At 38.8% G+C, this 21,530-nt stretch overlaps 1 protein-coding gene across 4 annotated transcripts in view; it reads right to left on the reverse strand.

Annotated features, from left to right (window-relative positions):
• Positions 1-21,530, reverse strand: part of LOC144598897 (cyclin-dependent kinase-like 5) — a 97,698-nt gene that overhangs the window by 15,710 nt on the left and 60,458 nt on the right. For all 4 annotated transcript variants that reach the window (XM_078409470.1, XM_078409467.1, XM_078409469.1 and 1 more), the window contains exons 8-15: positions 21,098-21,188; positions 18,465-18,654; positions 11,941-12,021; positions 11,502-11,650; positions 9,169-10,195; positions 4,833-4,934; positions 3,140-3,251; positions 2,953-3,061 (exon numbers count right to left, since the gene is read on the reverse strand). In XM_078409470.1, coding sequence (XP_078265596.1) covers positions 2,953-3,061; positions 3,140-3,251; positions 4,833-4,934; positions 9,169-10,195; positions 11,502-11,650; positions 11,941-12,021; positions 18,465-18,654; positions 21,098-21,188 — 1,861 coding nt within the window. The remainder of the gene's footprint in view (positions 1-2,952; positions 3,062-3,139; positions 3,252-4,832; positions 4,935-9,168; positions 10,196-11,501; positions 11,651-11,940; positions 12,022-18,464; positions 18,655-21,097; positions 21,189-21,530) is intronic.

Raw genomic sequence — 21,530 nt, forward strand, 5'->3', positions numbered from 1 at the left:
TCCTGCACCTTTTGTCTATTGGTTCTTGGTTATGTTGGTTGCTTTTCTGAAGCAGCATGAAGTGTAGATGGAGTTCATGAGGGGTGGGGAGGTGGGGGAGGGGTAAGAGTGGTTTGCATGATGAATTGGACTGCATCCATGATTCTCTCCAGCGACTTGTTCTTTTGGCAAAGCAGCTGCCATACCAAGCTACGATACATCCAGATAGAGTGCTTTCTATGGTACATCTGTACAAATTGGTAAGAATCATTGGAGACATGTCGAATTTCCTTTGTCTTCTGAGGAAATAGAGGTTTGGGTGTACTTTCTTTGTTGCATTGCCAATGTGGTTGGACCAAATCGAACTGTTAATAATACTTAAAACTAGGAACATGAAGTTCTTGACCTTCTCCACTCTAGCACTATTGATGATGACTGGCATGTAATCCACCCTGCTTCCTGAGGTTGGTGATCAGCTTCTTTGTTTTGCTGACATTGAGGGTGAGAACGTTGTCTTGACTCCATGTGACACAGCTCCCCATGTCCCTCAAGGTGCTAAATGCTATTCCTAATCCTAAATTTATTAAAAATAATAGCCTTAGATTCTCAAAATCTTTACTTAATGTTTTTAATCATAGAAACATGGAACATAGGTGCAGGAGGAGGCCATTTGGCCCTTCGAGCCAGCACCGCGATTCATTGTGATCATGACTGATCATCTACAATCAGTAACCTGTGCCTGCCTTCTCCCCATATCCCTTAATGCCACTAGCCCCTAGAGCTTCATCTAATTCTCTTTTAAATTCATCCAGTGAATTGGCCTCCACTGCCTTCTGCGGCAGAGAATTCCACAAATTCACAACTCTCGAGTGAAAAAGTTTCTTCTCACCTCAGTTTTAAATGGCCTCCCCTTTATTCTTAGACAGTGGCCCCTGGTTCTGGACTCCCCCAACATTGGGAACATTTTTCCTGCATCTAGCTTGACTAGTCCTTTTATAATTTTATACGTCTCTATAAGAACTCCTCTCATCCTTCTAAACTCCAGTGAATACAAGCCCAGACTTTTCAATCTTTCCTCATATGACAGTCCCTCCATCCCGGGGATTAACCTCGTGAACCTATGCTGCACTGCCTCAATAGCAAGGACGTCCTTCCTCAAATTAGGAGACCAAAACTGCACACAGTTCTTCCTTAATGAAGACAGATCCGAAGTACCTGTTCAACTATTCCGCTAGTTCTTTGTTACCCATAATAATTTCACCCGTTTCTGCCTTCAAGGGACCCACATTTGTCTTTACTAATCTTTTTCTCTTAACATACCTAAAGAAGCTTTTACTGTCCTTCTTTATATTCTTGGCCAGCTTCGCTTCGAACCTCATCTTTTCAGCCCGTATTGCCCTTTTTGCTATCTTCTCTTGTCCTTTGAAAGTTGCCCACTCCTCTGGCACCCCGCTACTCTTTGCTATGTTATACATCTTTTCTTTTAGTTTTCTTCCATCCCTAACCTCCCTGGTCAGCCACAGTTGCCTATTACTCTCCTCAGAATCTTTCGTCTTCTTTAGAATGAAATGATCCTGCATCTTCTGGATTATGCCCAGAAATTCCTGCCATTGCTGTTCCACCGTCATTCCTGCTAGGATCCTTTTCCATTCGACCTTGGCCAGCTCCTCTCTCATGCCTTCATATTCCCCTTTGTTCAACTGCAACACTGACATTCCGGGTTTCACCATCTCCCTCTCAAATTGCAGATTAAAACTAATCATATTATGGTCACTACCTCCAAGCGGTTCCTTTACCTTGAGTTCCCTTATTAAATATGGTTCATTGGACAACACTAAATCCAGAATTGCCTTCTCTCTGGTAGGCTCTAGTACAAGCTGCTCTAGGAATCCATCTCGGAAGAACTCGACAAACTTGGGGTCCAGAACCAACCTGATTTTTCCAGTCTATTTGCATATTGAAATCCCCCATATTGCCAATTTTAACTCCTGATGCAACATACACCCTATATCCATGCGACTGTTTGGGGATCTGTACATAACTCCCATTAGTGTCTTCTTACCTTTACAATTCCTCAACTATATCCACAGTGACTACATCATCAGTCCCTATGTCACCCCTCGCAAGGGACTGAATTCCACCCCTCACCAACAGAGCTACCCCACCTCCTCTGCCCACCTGCCTGTCCTTTCGTTTGGATGTATAACCCTGACTATTCAGTTCCCAGTCTTGATCCTTCTGCAGCCACTTCTCTGAAATCCCCACAATGTCATATCTACCAATCTCTAACTGAGCCTCAAGCTCATCCACTTTACTTCTTATACTTCGCGCATTCATATGGAGTACTTTTAATCCTTTGCTCATCTCAGCTTCCACATCGATTCCTATTACACCTGGCCATTCTCTCCTATTCCTTTGTGAGCTTTCTGTCCCGTTAATTCTGGGGCGTTTTCTTAATTTTTCCTATACACTCTTTCCCTTTAACTCCATCCTTGTCCACCCCATTTGAAACCCTCTCCTCCCCATTATTTAGTTTAAATAGAATAATCTATTTAAATGCATACCTATATTCTAAAAGTAAATGTATATCATCAGCCAATCCAGTAGAAAGATTTTTAATGTGAAAACAAATGTAATTTCTGAACATTGTTATTGAGCATTTTATTTTTGAGGACTATAACCCTTTTTTGACCCATATCTAAACAGATAAAGTCACATTTAATTTCACAGTGCATATAATGTAATACCTATAGCTGATTCAATACATGCAAATATGTGCTGGGCATAACTGACTTCTGAATTCAGCTGGAGTCAACTTAACTAAAGGATACAATTTCTCCTCATACAGATTTCACAAATCCATTATATGTGGTTTAAGGATGCAACTGCAGTTACTTTTGCTGTCTCAGAAACTTCTTTCAAAGTTATTTTACTGAAGCAAGAAAACATAAGAAAAGATGACTGTTTTCTTACCAAAGGTCCATAGCAGTATGTCTTTTTGAATGCTTTGATTGAATGTTACTAGTCATTGGCACATTAATTGGTCCTCTCTCACTGAATGTGCCCTCCAATGAAGAATAATCTAAACAAACAATAAATATTAAATTCTGCTTCATCATATTACTATCAACTTCAACAGATCAATGGGTTCTAAATTTACCTTCATAATAACTTCGCACTCGTCTATCTCTGGGCACTGTGTCCGAAAATACACATTTATTTTCTTTAGTGGAAATTCCATCTTCCAAATGTATGTCATGATAACCTCCAGGCTAAAATGTAAACAAATAACTGCATTTCTAAATTTGTTTATGATAAGTGAAAATCTAAATAACATGTAGCTTGTAGCTATGGTAACACTAAGTATTTAAAAAATATTTCTTACGAATCCATTTTAAGATAACTGCATTAACTATTTAATAATCACCTCATTCAAAAGGCTTCCCAAGAATAAGTCACAACAGGTGTGCATGCATCTTTAACATTGCACGTCAGGAATATAGTTTCCTAATGATGTGAATATTCAAAATAAACGACATCAATTTGAATGCAGAAGTATCATGTGGAAAGCAAAACAATAGCCTCAAATTGCTACATATTTATTAAGCGTTTCAATAACAATACAACATTGGCATGCTTATAATATTGTAGTCTGTTCCATTCACATGAATGTAGTTCTTGAAATAATTTCTCTGGAAGCCTCCAAAAGAAACATTAGATTGGAAGTCAAAAAACTGCAATTGCTGTTAAACTGAAACAAAAACACAAAATGCTGCTAACAACAGAGGAAGATCCCAAACCTGGGGTGTTGGCTGTTTCTCTTTTCATAACTGATGCCAAGAAGTTTCTAGAAATTTCTGGGGTGTTTTTTTAAAGATTATTAGAATTTTCCAGAATATATCAAATGCATACTCCAGGATGTTGCTCAGTGAAATTATTCTAGTTTATAAAGTTGGCCATTTTCTTTGAGAATGTTTTCAAAGCACCCTCGGTTAACTTCTTGGCAGTGAACATGCTATTACTGAGGTCCTACCAATTTATGCCTTTGTCCCAGCACAGACACATCCTGTGACTATCCTAATATTCTGAGTTCTATGTTACCTATTCTACGAGACAACGGGATATCACTTCTCTCACTCTAAACATATTTAAGGACTCATAGTCATAGAAAATTACATACCTCATTAACATCGTGTTACTATTCTGTCGGGACCTCTAGTCACAAGTCCAGGAATTCTCAACACTCATATCAAGTTACTTCCCGCCTTAGTAAGTTCAGGAATATACATTACTAAATACTAAACTAACTATCCTAACGCAAGTGATAAAAAACAAAATTCAAAGATTTTCCTCAGTTACTACTGGTGCTACCAAATATCTGTGGGCCATGAGTAGCTTTATCAAGGACATTTTAGGTTTCAAGAGTACTAATGAATATGATTGCCATTCCCCTCCATAAACTATGAAATATACAAACCTCTATTCTAATATGGTAAATTGCTACTTATTTCTTGATTAATTACCATTCTTAGTGTTTGAACACAGTTGAGCTTGGCTCAAAGATGGTGGCCACACTATTGAAATGTAGATATTTGAGGGAACATATCAAAGTCCACAGGTGGAAAAATTGTGATGAAATTCACTCAGATAACTTTTTTTTTTTAAAGGATTAATGGATCTCCCATGGCATTACAAACAGCTTAGTCAGAAAACATTTTTCCCCCGAAATATTCTGTACATAAAATACATTTTAACTTCATGCTTCACAGAGAAAGCAGGAAATTGATATTTATTGAAAAAATGCACCACTCCCAAGCTCTGAGTTAAAGTAATGAAAATTAATTAGGTCTCACCTCAATCTGATGTTGATGACTGTGAAACGATACTGTATTGTCCCTGGTAGAATCTTTGATAGGCGGTCTGCTATGCTTTCCATCAGTTAAGGACTGCTCCATCTGAAAGTATGATACAGAAATTATCTCAACAGCAAGAATAGAATTAAGAAGGGCATATGCAAAACGAACTTAATTCAGTTTCTGAAAAAACTGAGCACACTTGAGGAAGATAAAGACGTGTCAATGACTTACAACACACAGGAAGCATTCAGAAATTATAGCATATTAAAATAGAAAAAAAACATGTACTGCGTGCAATTCTAGTAACCCCATGAGAGAAAGGATGTGGACGCTTTGGAGAAGGCGTAGAAGAAGTTTACCAGAATGCTGCCCGGATTAGAGGTTATCAGCTATATTGAGAGGTTGGACTAACTTGGATTGTTTTCTCTTGAGCATCGGAGTAGCGGGGAGCCCAGAAAGAAAAGAATACAATAATGAGAGAGTCAGAACCTTTGTCTAAGAATGAAAATATCATAGAAGGTGAGAAGGACAAACTTTAAAGGAGATAAGCGGGGCAAAGTTTTTTTTTAGAGTGGCAAATGCCTGGAATACACTGCTGTGGGTGTTGGTGGAGGTGTATATGATAGCAGCATTCATGAGGCTTTTAGACAGGCACATGGAATGTAAGGAATGGAGGGATTATGGATCACATGCAGGCAGAGGAGATTAGTTTAATTTGCCACAGATATTGCGGATCGAAAGGCCTGTTCCTACGCTATACTTTTCTATACATCGTAATCCATGATGGAATTGCCGGCTTATGACAACTTCCTGTGATATTTAATTATCCTTTAACTTTTCATTTTTATAAAATGCTATTATGGATTCTGTAATAATTTATTAATATATTTAAAATCCCAAGTATTTGAATCTGTCAGTATATCTTAATAGAATCATAATTGTAAATTTCAATCCAGGTTCCACCAGAAACTAAGAATAACTGTGATCTATTCTTTGATTATATAATCTTAATTTAAAATACTGCCCTTGATAGTATTTAAAATGTTTGGTGATACAATGGCTGTGCAAGCAACATGCCTGAAATGTATTTGATATTATGCTCTCTATGCTATATTCAAAGAACCTAATACTAATATTGCTCTCTGGGAATCTCACATCTAATCATAACAAGCATCAGCAATACCAAATTTTCCTGACTGTCACTTTTTTGTCCAAACTACCATACTTCCTCTTATAACTGACAGGTATTGTCCAGAAAGCGACAGTAATGTACCGCATTACATGCAATCTTGAAATCTATTAACACATCAACTTTATTCCATTTGTACCTTCAATTTCCAACTTTCTTGAAAAACTTTTCGAATTCTTAGAAAAGAAAGCTGGTTATATTGGTTACCGAGCATTTTTATATTCTTACTTTAGCTTCAATAAAGGGTCTGGGGTGTTGATCTCTTTACCACAGAATGCTGCGAGGTCTGCCACATGCTTCCAGCAATTACACACTTGACAATCTTATAATCAGCTGAAAGACCACGGAATGGTTCAGGTCTTTCCATTCAGAAAGGAAAAGATACAAAATGTAAAATAATGAAAATCTCACCTTTCAAAATGTGCAGATTTTTCATACACAGCAATAAAATTAATTTCAGAAAATATCTTGGAGTAACCTTATAAAGGATACAGTTTGTCTTCTATGCAACCACAGACAACTTTGGGTTTAAATTCTGAAGTGCTCAAAGCATTGGCATATGGTTTCTCGTAATGAAAAGGAATTATATTTTGAGAGGGAAAACAAGAAATGCCCAAGCACTAAAAATGTTGTTCAGAGGATGAAAGCAGAACTTGGTCTTGTACAAGGCCACCAATCAATGTCTCGGCCTAACTGAATACTGAACAAGGACATCACCAATGCCTGCTTCAGCAACTCAATGAACACATGAGATTTTGCAGGAGAGAGACTAAAATAGGCCAATGGATGAGCTATAAGGTTGGACTGGTGAAACTGTGCTGGTCTCAAGGAAAAAAAAGCTTGAGAACAAATTTAATTGAGATGTACAAGAGGATATCCAGTTTAAACAATAGAAATAGTGAATTAAATGTTCCTATTAGCATTTGATAATTCAGAGACAAGTGGTACAGATTAAACAATTTGGGCAGAAGTTACAAAAGGGTTGTGAGGAAACAAGTTTCAATTAAAATACAGAGTGTGGTATTAATCCAATGTTTGAGGAAGGGTGGAAATATAATCAATCAGTGCGATCAAATGGCTTTTGAATAGGCATTGAGAGAGAATAATTTGCTGAAAAAGATTTAGAGAATGGATTTAAAGAGATCGCTCTGTCAGTAGTGGGCACAGACTCATTGGACAATACCCTTTTCCGATACAATAATAATTTTATGATTCTAGTCAAAAGAAGAAATTAATTGTAAATTCAACAACTGGATTTCCAAGTGTTCAGAGTCCAACAAATGTACTGGGTTGTAATCAATTGTAAGAGAATTAACTGTACTAGATCACTATTTTGTACATTTAAAAAAAGGTGGACAAGATGCAAAAGGACTTCAGATGATCCATCACATGGTGGATTTATCCATCATCTTTTCCAAAGGTGTAAAATAACACCATACTTTGTAATCCATCCACCAATTTGCCTCATTACCGTTATTATCTGAGCAAGAAATCGAACAAATAATGTTGATAAACACAAGGATGATGTGCGTGAGAATGTTTATGTCATGTTGGGAAATCAAGCAGAACAACATGCCCTAAGCCAAAGACAACACGATTAGAAATGTTCAGATTTTTTGTGTACCTTTATGTTTGTCCAAAGAAAAATACTTTAGAGAAGTATGAAGTTTCTAACAACTAATATTGGTGCAAGATACTCAAAGTGGAGAAGACAGAATAAACTAACCGTTAGTTAAAAAAAAAATTGAAACAAAAAAAACAACAGATCAGGTACTTGCTCAGAAACAAATTATAGAATACAGAATTAGGCACTGAAAAAGTGTACATCGAAGCAAAAGTTAATAATCATACAATGAATTCTACGAAGCTGATCTCATCTGTGAAGGGAAACAGGCCCTTCGGCTCACTGAGTCTGCTCCGACCAATGATCCACGTACACTAACACTATCCTATACACTAAGGATAATTTTACCGAAGCCAATTAACCTATAAACCTGTACATCTATGGAGTGAGGGAGGAAACTGGAGCTCCTGGAGAAAACCCACGTAGGTCACAGGGAGAACATACAAACTCCTTAATGAAATAAATATTACATTGTTTCAATTTAAACTCAGAACTTCCACTGCTCACAAGTGTAACATTCCAGTGACAAAAATGGTTACTGTATCTTGAGCGTGCCTGCCTGCTCCACAGTAACTGCCATTACCAAATATCCCCAATCAGAAAGAACAACAGCTATCTATCTATCTATGGAATGTATTAAATGTTTCACAAAACACACAAAAAGCTCACAATTTCTCAAATGGACATATTTACTTTTAAAAAACAATGGAAAAAAGAGAGCTTTTAAAACAATGAGTTAGCTTCATGAAATCAACCTACTTTAACCCAATTTTTTTTTTAGTTCACTTCTGACGTCATCAATATGCCTTGAGTTGATAACCTAATCCAAATAGTCAAATGACCTCTTATGCCCAGTAATGACTCAAATGCTGGAAAAGGAACTGCCACATGGCAATTAGCTCATCTAAACTAATGCTTGCTTCAGCAGTTGAGTTCCACAGTTTCTAATTGCAATCTAAGCACAGCCCAGAAATTGAGTAGAGTTTTGGATCAGAACGGTATTTTCTTATCCTATTTCACTCAACATCAGTGCTCAATTGTTTCATCTCATCCTTTCATTTTGTCATAAAGAAAAACTTGCTGCCAAGTTGAGTCCTTTCATCTGGAGAATATATAAATATCTCTGCACATTTCCAAAGCAATTATTTAATAATTTACGCTTTCAGCTGCATATTGTTTCTATCAGCCAAGAACTATTTCACTAAATTAAGAATTCATTTTGTAATTTTGAGAAGAGGCAGATTGTATTAACCATTCACAATATTAAATCAAGTCCAAGTAAAGCAGCAACCAATGATACCATAAAGTGGGATCTGAAAATAAAATCCCTATATGTCACCAATCTAATTACAGAAGATTGCTATGTTACCAAGTGGTAGCATGTGATTCTTTGGTAAGTAGAATTATAATGAATCTGAAAAATCTGAATCGTTTCAACTGCGTCATTACTTACAATTAAAAATTGACCAAAACAAGTGTTATTCTGATTCAAAAGTCAGCAGAGCAAAGTTAACACTGACCCCAGGAGTTTCAGCAAAGTCCTCACGAGAGGAGCCCAAAGAACCTCTATTGAGAGTCGTCCGAGCATGTTGCATTTGTGGAGATAACATCTGTAAACTATTTGTCCTAGTAGGCAGTCCTTGCCCCACACTTCCAGAGCTAATTTCAGACACTTGTTTCCTTGGAATATACAGAGAATGTCTTTGTGCACGTGATTTGGCATAAGGACTGGGGTAATTTAGGTCAAAAGGAAAGGATTCATGAGGAGCAGATGCTGAATGCGAATGCCCCCCTTCAAGGTGGCTAGCAGGAACCTTTAGTTCATCATCGTTTGTAGAGTGTCTTATGGATGGTTTGCGAGTTTCCAGACCTTTACTCGTAGCTGGAGGATTCTGTGCTGGCCTGTTCTCATTAGGTCCAGTTGATAGTGTATTGTTTGAAGCATTGAGCTCCAAGCAGCTTGAAGGAAAATATCTGGATGCCTGATCCTCCCCATGCACTTTCATTTCATTAAGGTTTCCAACTGACCTTGAATCACTCAATGTCCTGTAAGATTTGGATGGTGTTAAAACAGGTGTGTTCTTTGACTGTTGCGACACAGAACCTTGTACTGGTTCAATGTAACTGTGACGGGTAGGCTTTTCAGCTGGCAAGGTTCCAGTTTTATTTTGTGGCATTTCTACAAATGAGTGCCGATTCTGTTGTGATTTCGTATTAGGTTTTAAATATTTTGCACCTGGACCTTCTGCAATCTTCTGATCAGCCTGGAAATCAGTTTTAGTCTTTGTATGTGCTTCCTTGGAGGCTAGGCGTGGACTAGGAAGAAGTGGTAAATTAGTGTTGGTAAAATCCTTGCTAACAGAGAGATTTTGTTTGGTATGTTGATAGTCAGGTGAAGGAATAAGGGCAGGGCTGCGTGGGGCAGAACTTTCACAGGAAAGACCATCAGGCTGATTGATGTCATCTCCTCGTTTAATATTGACACTTAAATTTTGATCTCGGCTATCTGATCGAATAGACATCGATGTACTTTTGCTGCCATGATTTCTGAAAAACAAAAATAACATTTTAATTACTGAAAATAATATTTTAAAGTGTGTATATATTGAATAATATTTTATCCTATATATATATACATACTGAAGAAGGGTCTGAAGAAAGGTCTCAACCCAAAATGACACCCATTCCTTCTCTCCAGAGATGCTGCCTGTCCCGCTGAGTTACTCCAGCATTTGGTGTCTATCTTTGGTTTAAACTAGTATCTCCAGTTCCTTCCCACACACAATATTTTATCTGTTCTTACCCATGATCTGATTTTAGCAGAACTACTCCAATAATAATTTGTATTTATCCGGAATGCAGCTAAACTTTCCCTAATAAAAGAATTATTCAAACATACACTGATGCAATGTTAAAATGAGGTAACAAGGAAAATAAACTTTTGGTTAAAAAGATAGATGTGGAGAAAGATAGGTGGAGATGCTGAGAAGGAATTACAGTGTTCAATTACTTTTAATTTATTCACGACCAAAATCATACAGGACTCCTAGTAATCATTGGCCTTGCCAGCATTTACTTCCGATCCCTAACTGTCCATAAATTAAAGTTAGTGAAGAGTCAATCAAATCACTGTGGGTATGGCAAAAGATTTTCTTTCAGATTAGATTAGATACTTTTATTGTCACATGTGACAAGTCACAGTGAGATACTTTGTTTTGCATACCTAGGCATACAAAGAGTCATGTAAAGAGTGCCGACAAAGTTATAAAGTACCCCTATTTTTGCCCCAGTAGCCCCCCCCCCCTCCACCCCCCTCAGTTCTTCGGTTTTTTAGTTTTTTGTACACCAGATTTAATTAACGTTAAATATCGCAGTTGCTGCAGTGGAATTTGAACCAGCATTTCTTTTTCAATAGACCAGCCTCTGGATATTAACTTAACCACTACTGAATATCCTATCAGTGAGAACTGACGTTAATGCCATACCTTCCTGTTCTTAAATTGAAAACCAGTTCTGCAATCAAATGCAGTACAGTTCAGGAGGTGTAGGGAAGCTTGAATGTTGAAGAAAGAAGGACCAACAAGATTTCTGAGAAAAAAAAGTCTGAGGGAATTTGCATTCATGAACAGTTTACAGTAGTTGGTTTAATAGGGAAATGTGGGAGTAGGTTGTGATGCTGGAAGAGGGCGATGAACAGCTATCATAATCTTTGATATTGAAAATAATCCCAACAGTGGCAGGAAACTTTGGCAGAGGAGAAGTGGTGGCAACATTGAGATGGTCTCGAAAACATTATTAACAATTAGCACATTAGATGCAAATTTGCATTTTTAAAACAAAGTATTGCTTTTACCTATTTTCTGCATGATGAGGTTTCCTTTTAGTTACCCGTGTTGGGGAAGCGCCACTAGACCTATCCAAAAGTCTCTGGGTCTGGAAGGCAGTGTGGTTCAAGCACTGTTCTGTTAGGTATCTTTCAGATGGATTCAGTTTCAGCAAATTCTTTGAAGGAAAAAAACAAAACTGACAATACATGTTTATTCACATGGAATAATCTAGCCAGTTAACATTTTTAATCAGAACTATCAGAAGATGTCTCATTTTAATTGAAAAATACACACCACTCACAAGAGGTCCTCAGAGAAGATCATCTTTGGGATTATCCATTGAGAATGGAAATAAATTATGATAAATGTCTGGGTCAAATTTCTTGGAACCATAATGCTTTTGGATCGGCCAGAACTTTACAAGCTGTCAAAAAGTCAAATGAATGCTATATTATAATTTCATACCTTCATGAGGTCCAGCATAACTCCACTAATAACACCCAGGTATCTTCTTTCCAGAGTTTGAGGGTGATTAACAGCAGGAAACTATATGCAGAAAGGTTAAACAAAATCATATTTTTGCAAGAGAAACATAGGGTGCATAAAGATCTTATTAAAAGTAGTTCATAGTATTTCATATTTTTTTGTTAACATTGATGTTACACACAGTTAATAATTAAGAATTTTTTCTTTTATATTTTGTGTTAAAAAGTATCAACTACATAATTTGTTTACAGGTCGACCCCAATTTACTATCTCTCAACTTATGCACAGCCTGTACATAAGAACAAGTGTTTGGGAGACCAGCAGACAGATTTGCTAACTGTTGAGGTTGGGTTTTCTTGACAAGAGCTGGAATTTTTCCACATTGAACCCAAGAAGAATTGGTAACTATTTGGTGAATCCTATCTAGAGACACACCTTCTGGGCTAGCAGCAGTGTCCTTTTTCAAATTGTAAATCTATATACTAAAACTCTCGTTTGTTTGTTTATTTGTGATCAAACTACAGCCAAAATGGTAGACGATAGCGCAACAATTTTAGGCCCACCTTACTCACCGCTGTCGCTTTAATGGTAAAGCAAGTAGTTTTATTGAAATCGGTGTTATATTTTTTAAGTTATTCACATTTTAAAGTTTAAATCTATCTCCTAGGGAGGGGGGGGGGAGGAGGGAGGATAAGGGGGGTTGAGGGGGAAGGGGAAGTGGGAAGGGGAGTGGGAGTAGGAGAAGGGGAAGGAGAGGGTGCTACACCAATGCAGGAGAAGTTTGGGCCCAACGGGTCCACTTGGTCTAGTAGCATTTAAAATTTAATCTGCAGTATAATCTGTTAAAAGAATATCATCAGCTCCAGATAGATTTGTGTTCAATTTGTTAAAATCATCTTTAATATAAGAATGGCAAAGTAAGATTTAAAATGCTTCTTCAATCCATCTATTCCTTTGAGATAACCCACCTCTGCAGGCATCTTCTTTTAAGGGGGAATCTTGGTTCATGTCTTGCGAACCGTTCAGGTTACGAACAGTTCTCAGAAACGGAACCTTGTGATAACCCAGGAGGACCTATAGAGAGTCAAACTTAAACATAGTTATACACTGGTCGAAATGTTCCATGTATACAGGAGTAGTGGTTGTTTTGCTAACTAAAGACATGTTATATGCTCCAGAATCATTCCAAATCATTTTACCTGAATAATTCATACCACTGTTTAATCTGGACTTGACCATACAGATGAAGTTGTTCAGTTCAATGGAATTATGTAATCATTTAATAACATTTTCTAATAGCATATACACTGTAATTTATATTGGGGGTATTGAGATATATAATTAATAATGCAGCAAGAAATGATAACCTCTGTTATGCAGCAACCTCTCATATTTCACAGCCACATTACTGTTGGTAAAACAGAGAGACTGAGATCATTTCCACACCTAATTGCATCTTCAACTATCATATATACAGTGCATTCAGAAAGTATTCAGACCCCTTCACCTTTTCCCTTTTCCGCATTTTACTGTTACAGCCTCATTTTAAAATGGATTAAATTCATTTTTTATCATCAATCTGCACACAATACCCCCATAATATAAAAGCAAAAACAGGTGTTTAGAAATTTTTGCAAAGTAATTAAAAAGAAATAACTGGAATATCACATTTACATAAGTATTCAGACCCTTTGCTATGACACTCAAAATTGAGCTCATGTTCATCCTGTTTCCATTGATTATCCTTGAGATGTTTCTACAACTTGATTGGAGTCCACCGGTGGTAAATTAAATTGATTGGACATGATTTGGAAAGGCACACAGCTGTCTATATAAGGTCCCACAGTTGACAGTGCATGTCAGAGGAAAAACTAAGCCATGAAGACGAAGGAATTGTCTGTAGACCTCCGAGACAGGATTGTGTCGAGACACAGATCTGGGGAAGGGTATAAAACAATTTCTGCGGCATTGCAGGTCCCAAAGAGCACAGTGGCCTCCATCATTCTTAAATGAACTTTGGACCACCAGGACTCTGTTCAGTTTGGCCAGGCGGCCAGCTCTATGAAATCGGGGGAGAACGGCCTTGGTGAGGGAGGTGACCAAGAACCCGATGGTCACTCTGACAGAGCTCCAGAGTTCCTCTGTGAAGATGGGAGAACCTTCCAGAAGGACAACTATATCTGTGGCACTACACCAATCAGGCCTTTATGGAAGAGTGGCCAGAAGGAAGCCACTCCTCAGTAAAAGGCACATGACAACCTGCTTGGAGTTTGCCAAAAGGCACCTAAAGGACTCTCAGACCATGAGAAACAAGATTCTCTGGTCTGATGAAACCAAGATTGAACTCTCTGGCCTGAATGCTAAGCGGCACCACTCATCACCTGGCCAATACCATATCTGCGGTGAAGCATGGTGGTGGCAACATCATGCTGTGGGGATGTTTTTCAGCGGCAGGAACTGGGAGACTAGTCAGGACTGAGGGAAAGATGAACAGAGCAAAGTACACCGAGATCCTTGATGAAAACCTGCTCCAGATTGTTCTGGACCTGACTTGGTCGGAGGTTCACCTTCCAACAGGACAACGACCCTAAGCACACAGTCAAGACAACGCAGGAGTGGCTTCATGACAAGTCTGTGAATGTCTTTGAATGGCCCAGTCAGAGCCCGGACTTGAACCCGATCGAATATCCCTGGAGGGACCTGAAAATAGCTGTGCATCGATGCTCCCCATCCAACCTGACAGAGCTTGAGAGGATGTGCAGAGAAGAATGTGAGAAATTACCCAAATACAGGCATGCCAAGCTTGCAGCGTCATACCCAAGAAGACAGGTCCCTTGAAGACAGAAGCAGGGGAATTTATTATGGGGAACAAAGAAATGGCAGACGAGTTAAACCGTTACTTTGGATCTGTCTTCACTGAGGAAGATACACACAATCTCCCAAATGTTCTAGGGGCCGGAGAACCTAGGGTGATGGAGGAACTGAAGGAAATCCACATTAGGCAGGAAATGGTTTTGGGTAGACTGATGGGACTGAAGGCTGATAAATCCCCAGGGCCTGATGGTCTGCATCCCAGAGTACTTAAGGAGGTGGCTCTAGAAATAGTGGAAGCATTGGAGATCATTTTTCAATGTTCTATAGATTCAGGATCAGTTCCTGTGGATTGGAGGATAGCAAATGTTATCCCACTTTTTAAGAAAGGAGGGAGAGAGAAAACGGGTAATTATAGACCAGTTAGTCTGACATCAGTGGTGGGGAAGATGCTGGAGTCAATTATAAAAGACGAAATTGCTGAGCATTTGGATAGCAGTAACGGGATCATTCCGAGTCAGCATGGATTTACGAAGGGGAAATCATGCTTGACAAATCTACTGGAATTTTTTGAGGATGTAACTAGGAAAATTGACAAGGGAGAGTCAGTGGATGTGGTGTACCTCGACTTTCAGAAAGCCTTCGACAAGGTCCCACATAGGAGATTAGTGGGCAAAATTAGGGCACATGGTATTGGGGGTAGGGTACTGACATGGATAGAAAATTGGTTGACAGACAGAAAGCAAAGAGTGGGGATAAATGGGTCCCTTTCGGAATGGCAGGCAGTGACCAGTGGGGTACCGCAAGGTTCGGTGCTGGGACCCCAGCTATTTACGATATACATTAATGACTTAGACGAAGGGATTAAAAGTACCATTAGCAAATTTGCAGATGATACTAAGTTGGGGGGTAGTGTGAATTGTGAGGAAGATGCAATAAGGCTGCAGGGTGACTTGGACAGGTTGTGTGAGTGGGCGGATACATGGCAGATGCAGTTTAATGTAGGTAAGTGTGAGGTTATTCACTTTGGAAGTAAGAATAGAAAGGCAGATTATTATCTGAATGGTGTCAAGTTAGGAGGAGGGGGAGTTCAACGAGATCTGGGTGTCCTAGTGCATCAGTCAATGAAAGGAAGCATGCAGGTTCAGCAGGCAGTGAAGAAAGCCAATGGAATGTTGGCCTTCGTAACAAGAGGAGTTGAGTATAGGAGCAAAGAGGTCCTTCTACAGTTGTACCGGGCCCTGGTGAGACCGCACCTGGAGTACTGTGTGCAGTTTTGGTCTCCAAATTTGAGGAAGGATATTCTTGCTATGGAGGGCGTGCAGCGTAGGTTCACTAGGTTAATTCCCGGAATGGCGGGACTGTCGTATGTTGAAAGGCTGGAGCGATTGGGCTTGTATACACTGGAATTTAGAAGGATGAGGGGGGATCTTATTGAAACATATAAGATAATTAGGGGATTGGACACATTAGAGGCAGATAACATGTTCCCAATGTTGGGGGAGTCCAGAACAAGGGGCCACAGTTTGAGAATAAGGGGTAGGCCATTTAGAACGGAGATGAGGAAGAACTTTTTCAGTCAGAGGGTGGTGAAGGTGTGGAATTCTCTGCCTCAGAAGGCAGTGGAGGCCAGTTCGTTGGATGCTTTCAAGAGAGAGCTGGATAGAGCTCTTAAGGATAGCGGAGTGAGGGGGTATGGGGAGAAGGCAGGAACGGGGTACTGATTGAGAGTGATCAGCCATGATCGCATTGAATGGCGGTGCTGGCTCGAAGGGCTGAATGGCCTACTCCTGCACCTATTGTCTATTGTCTATTGTCTATTGTCTAAGACTTGAGGCTGTAATCGCTGCCAAAGGTGCCTCAACAAAGTACTGCGTAAAGGGTCTGAATACTTATGTAAATGTGATAGTTCAGTTATTTATTTTAATTACTTTGCTAACATTTCTAAATACCTGTTTTTGCTTTTTTATTACGGGGTATTGTGTGTAGATTTATGATTAAAAAAATGAATTAAATCCATTCTAAAATAAGGCTGTAACGTAGCAAAATGTGGAAAAGGTGATGCCCAGCTCAAATTGGAAGAACGCCTCATATTTCACTTGGGTAGCTTACACTCCAGCGGTATGAATACTGACTTCTCTATCTTCGTAACCCTTGCTTTCCCTCTCTCTCCATCCTTCCCCAGTTCTCCTACCAGTCTGACTGCACCCCTGATTACATTGTATCACTGTTTGCTTTGTTGTCACCTACTCCAAGCTGACAATGGTCTATTCTACATTTTCCTTGATCATCTTTTTTGATCTCTTACACTTCCTTATCTCTGTAACTCCCTCTCCCCTGACGCTCAGTCGGAAGGAGGGTCTCGACCCGAAACATCACCCATTCTTTCTCTCCAGAGATGAAGATTTTTCCCACTGAGTTAGTCCAGCATTTGTGTCTATCTTCGCTGAATTCATATGGTTGATGGAAGTTGGTAGCTTGTGTGTCTCTCAAAATAACAAGGCCTGCCTTGGTCAGTGAGTTTCATAACTCATTGTTTGCTCAACATGGCTGGATTCTGTGGTATGTACCAAATACTTTCATCCCCTTTGTTTACATTGTTACAATTATCACAACGAGAAAAAGGTATATTGTAATTTATTCCATTTCATGGCAGATTGGAATGAAAGCAGTTTAAAGTATGATTTACAGAACTGAAATATTTGCTAAAATGGCTTAATAGGTGCTTTGACTATCACTCCCCACAAAGCAGAACTGTTAAGTATTGGCAATATCATTCTTTAAAACTAGCATTATTATGGGACAGGGCTTTCTCCATCGCTGCTCCCACCCTATGGAACTCACTACCCCAAACCGTTAGAGACTCCTCCACACTCACCACATTCAAAACATCACTGAAGTCTCACCTGTTCAGTACTGCCTTCAACCACTGAAGGTCACCTCACCTTCTGTCTCCTTTCTCTGTTCATTTATTTATTTACTTATTTATCTATTTATTAATTTCCCTATGTTCTCAAAATCTCTGTAAAGCGTCTTTGAGTATATGAAAAGCGCTATATAAATAAAATGCATTATTATTATTATTATTATTATTTTTGTGGTGCAAATTATTAGGCAGTAAATGACAAAGTGAGTTCATAATTTTTGCTTGAAATGTCAATTGTCTGTCTTACATGGGCTCCTTTCAGAATAAAAACCTGAGTTTTTGGGTTGCGTTGCACTTTTAGCAAGTAGCGTAGGTTTTTCAAAACTGCAATATCTGGATATAACAATTTAAAAAATTGTTTCTAATGCTCCCTTCCAGAAAAAAATATTTTTTTGTGTGGAATATCTTTTTGATGATGACAATGATGGAATCAGCAATAAAAAAAACTTGAATGAGATGGGTGCAGTAAATGCACCATTTAGTAAGTAACTAAAACCAATGGAGCAAAAAACATTTAATTGTAATTATTTTAACTAGCGACACTCCTTACGATTAGTGATCCCAATGACTTGTTCAGACAAATATATTTGTACAGTTTTGATAAAATACCAAGACCAATGAACATAATCCAAGCTTAGTGAGAAAACTGCAACCTAAAGTATTTGATCAAAAGAGTTTAACATATAGCCTTAAAAAGGTAATTTTGCAAAAAATTCACACTAGGTCTTGAATCTTAGTTTGATTTTTAAAAAATTGAACACTATACCCGTAGTCCGTGAAAACGAGGATTACTGTAAAACAGCTTCATCTGCTCAGATGGCAGAGGTCCTAATACTCTCTGAATTGTGTAAAGTTGATCTATTTCACTCTCTCCTGGAAAAAGTGGTTGTCCATCACTTAGCTCCCCAAGAATGCAGCCCACAGACCACATGTCAACAGCCTTTCCATATGGAGCTCTGCAAAAGTAGAGTGGAAATATAAAGTAACAAAATAATTTCTTTTGTGTCAACATTACAAACGCATAGCATTCCCTTTGATTTCTTTGAAAGGAACAATAGGTGGAGCAAAGAGAATGTCTCTGAGCAGCTGCAGAACATTCTCAAGGTGACGGTGAGCAACCGGAGGTCATTGTGCATGTTAGCACAAACGACAAACGAATCAACGAATGTCAGCCTTTGCATCTTAGTCGGCTCAAGTCTCTGGTGAAACTCAAACCTCGTATTAGCTCAAACTGAAAGAACTGGACAGGAGGAAAGTGCCACGTCCTTGACGTGTTCTTGCACCAAATCCTGATAGTCAAAGTTGACTTTTAACTATTGCGCGGTGGCCAGTTGGTTTCTGAAGGAGGTTATGGGGAGAAGGCAGGAGAATGGGGTTAGGAGGGAGAGATAGATCAGCCATGATCGAATGGCGGAGTAGACCCAATAGGCCGAATGGCCTAATTCTGCTCTTTATCACTTATGACCATTTATAACAAAGGTAGGGAAAGGGATGAAGTCCTGTGGAGTGAATATAGGGAATTCGGCAAAACATTAAAACTCAGGAAACTGAAGGGAGTAATAATATCTGGATTACTCCTGGTGCCACGTGCTAATAAGGTTAGGAAAAGGACGATAGGACCGATAAATGCCTGGCTCAGGAGTTAGTGCAGGGGAAGGGGTTCAGATTTTTAGACCATTGGGATCTCATCTAGGGCAGTGGTGACCTATACATGAGGGTCAAGTTGGATCCGAATTGGAGGGGGACCAATATCCTTGCAGGGAAAGACACAAAGTACTGGAATAACACAGCAAGTCAGGCAGCATCCTTGAAGAACATGGATAGGTGATGTTTCAGGTCGGGATCCTTTCTCAGATTCTCCAAAAAAAGACACAAAGTGATGAATCCTTACAGAAGGTTCGCTAGTGCAACTTGAGGAGGGGGGAGGTTAAAGTAGAGAGGTGGGGGGTGGCGAGAATCAGAGTAGCAGGTCAGAAATTGGAAAGAGTGATGGGAAGGTAGAGGTTAAGAATAATGTCTCAAAGGACAGGCAGGGAGATATGAAGGATTATAGTGAAGCCAATGGGCAGAAGTGTATTTTTTTCAATGCAAGGAGTATTGTGAAGAAAGCAGATGAACTTAGAGCCTGGATCGGTGCTTGGGACTGTGATGCGGGGCCATTGCGAAAACGTGGTTGCGAAAGGGATATGGTTGTTAGGGTCGTGGACTGTGAGAAAGGCTATCAAAGTAGACAGCAGGATATAGATCATCTGCAGAAATGGACGGAGAAATGTCAGATGGAGTTTAATCCAAGCAAGTGCGAGGCATTGCACTTTGGAAGGTAGAAGGTGAGGGGAAAATATACAATTAATTGCAGGACCCATTATAACAATGATGTACAGGAGGATCTTGAAGTCCAAGTCCATAACTCCCTCAAAGTGGCAACACAAGTAGGTAGAGTGGTAAAGAAGGTATATGGTATGCTTGCCTTCATTGGCCGGGGCATTGAGTATAAGACTCAGGAAGTCATGATGGAGTTTTATTGGACTTTGGTTAGGCTACATTTGTAGCTGATGCATTACCATGTCGAGAATTATATTCTGCACCCTTTAACTTCCCTTTTGCTCTATCTATTGTACTGGAGTTTGAACTAATTGTAGCTATGTATGACATATCTGATCAGCTTGGATAGCATGCAAAACAAAGCTTTTTGCTATATCTTTGCAAAGGTGACAGTAATAAACCTAAACCAAAACTTTAAATTAAATGCAGGGACTCACTAAACCAACTGTAAGACGACTTTCATATTTGCCGACTGCTGGGTGTGAAAAATATGGTAAGGTACTTCATAAATTGCTATTGTTTCATGAGACCTCATGAATTAACACCCAATTGCCATAAAATATCAATGAGCTAGATATAAAATCAGATTGTAATTTTCTATCAAACATCTTTCCAGGAAAACAAATGACCAAGGTGAAGAATTACAGATAGCATTAGAAATTGTCCATCAGTAGATTCATCTGTTGAAAGCCTCATGGAGCTTTGCTCCAATATAAAATATTACACTGTTTCTTCACAAAATCATATTATGCTTCCATCTTTTGTCAAAATTATTTTAAAAATAAATGTTACCCCAATTACTTGCAAAGTTTACCTGAACAACTGTATATAGTATATTCTTTTCTTAGAGTACTTGCTTAGCTAGAGCAAAGCAGACACATCCTGTAAGTGAACATTTTACACTAATAGTTGTGTCCATATTACTATTTAGGTACCAAAAAAAATTAGCTTTCTGATATACCATTCCTCAAAATATTTCCTATATTTAAATTTTTGGCCGTTTGTACTTAACAAATCCATTGAAACAATACTTGGCAATAAGCGAGTGAATGATAATTGTATAGCAGCTCAACTTACCCAAGCAGTAATTCAGGTGAACGATACCACCTAGTGGCCACATATTCTGTGTAATTTGCATTGCTGCCCTCTGACAAGTCTCGGGCAAATCCTGTTATTGCAACAAAATAAAATATATGTTATATATCAACACAGTCTTCAAATCTTGATAATAATTAAAGAACAAGGAACATTTTCAAGATTAAATATAACAGTTATTTTCTCAAAATAGAATTCAGGTTTGTTACTAGGATTCCAATAGAACGTAAAAGTGAAAAGGTGCCAAAATAATGACAGATTACCTACTTGTAATAGCCCTCAAGACCGACAGATGTGATGGAATAACAAGGACTACGGAAATACCTGTACAAATCAGTCTTTTATCTAATAATGGCACAGTGCTGCAGGTTAATCGACCAGACAGTGGGAAGCATAACAAAGGAAGACCAAAAAG

This window comes from Rhinoraja longicauda, chromosome 12, assembly GCF_053455715.1.
Source record: "Rhinoraja longicauda isolate Sanriku21f chromosome 12, sRhiLon1.1, whole genome shotgun sequence".
NCBI classification, from domain to species: Eukaryota; Metazoa; Chordata; class Chondrichthyes; order Rajiformes; family Arhynchobatidae; genus Rhinoraja; species Rhinoraja longicauda.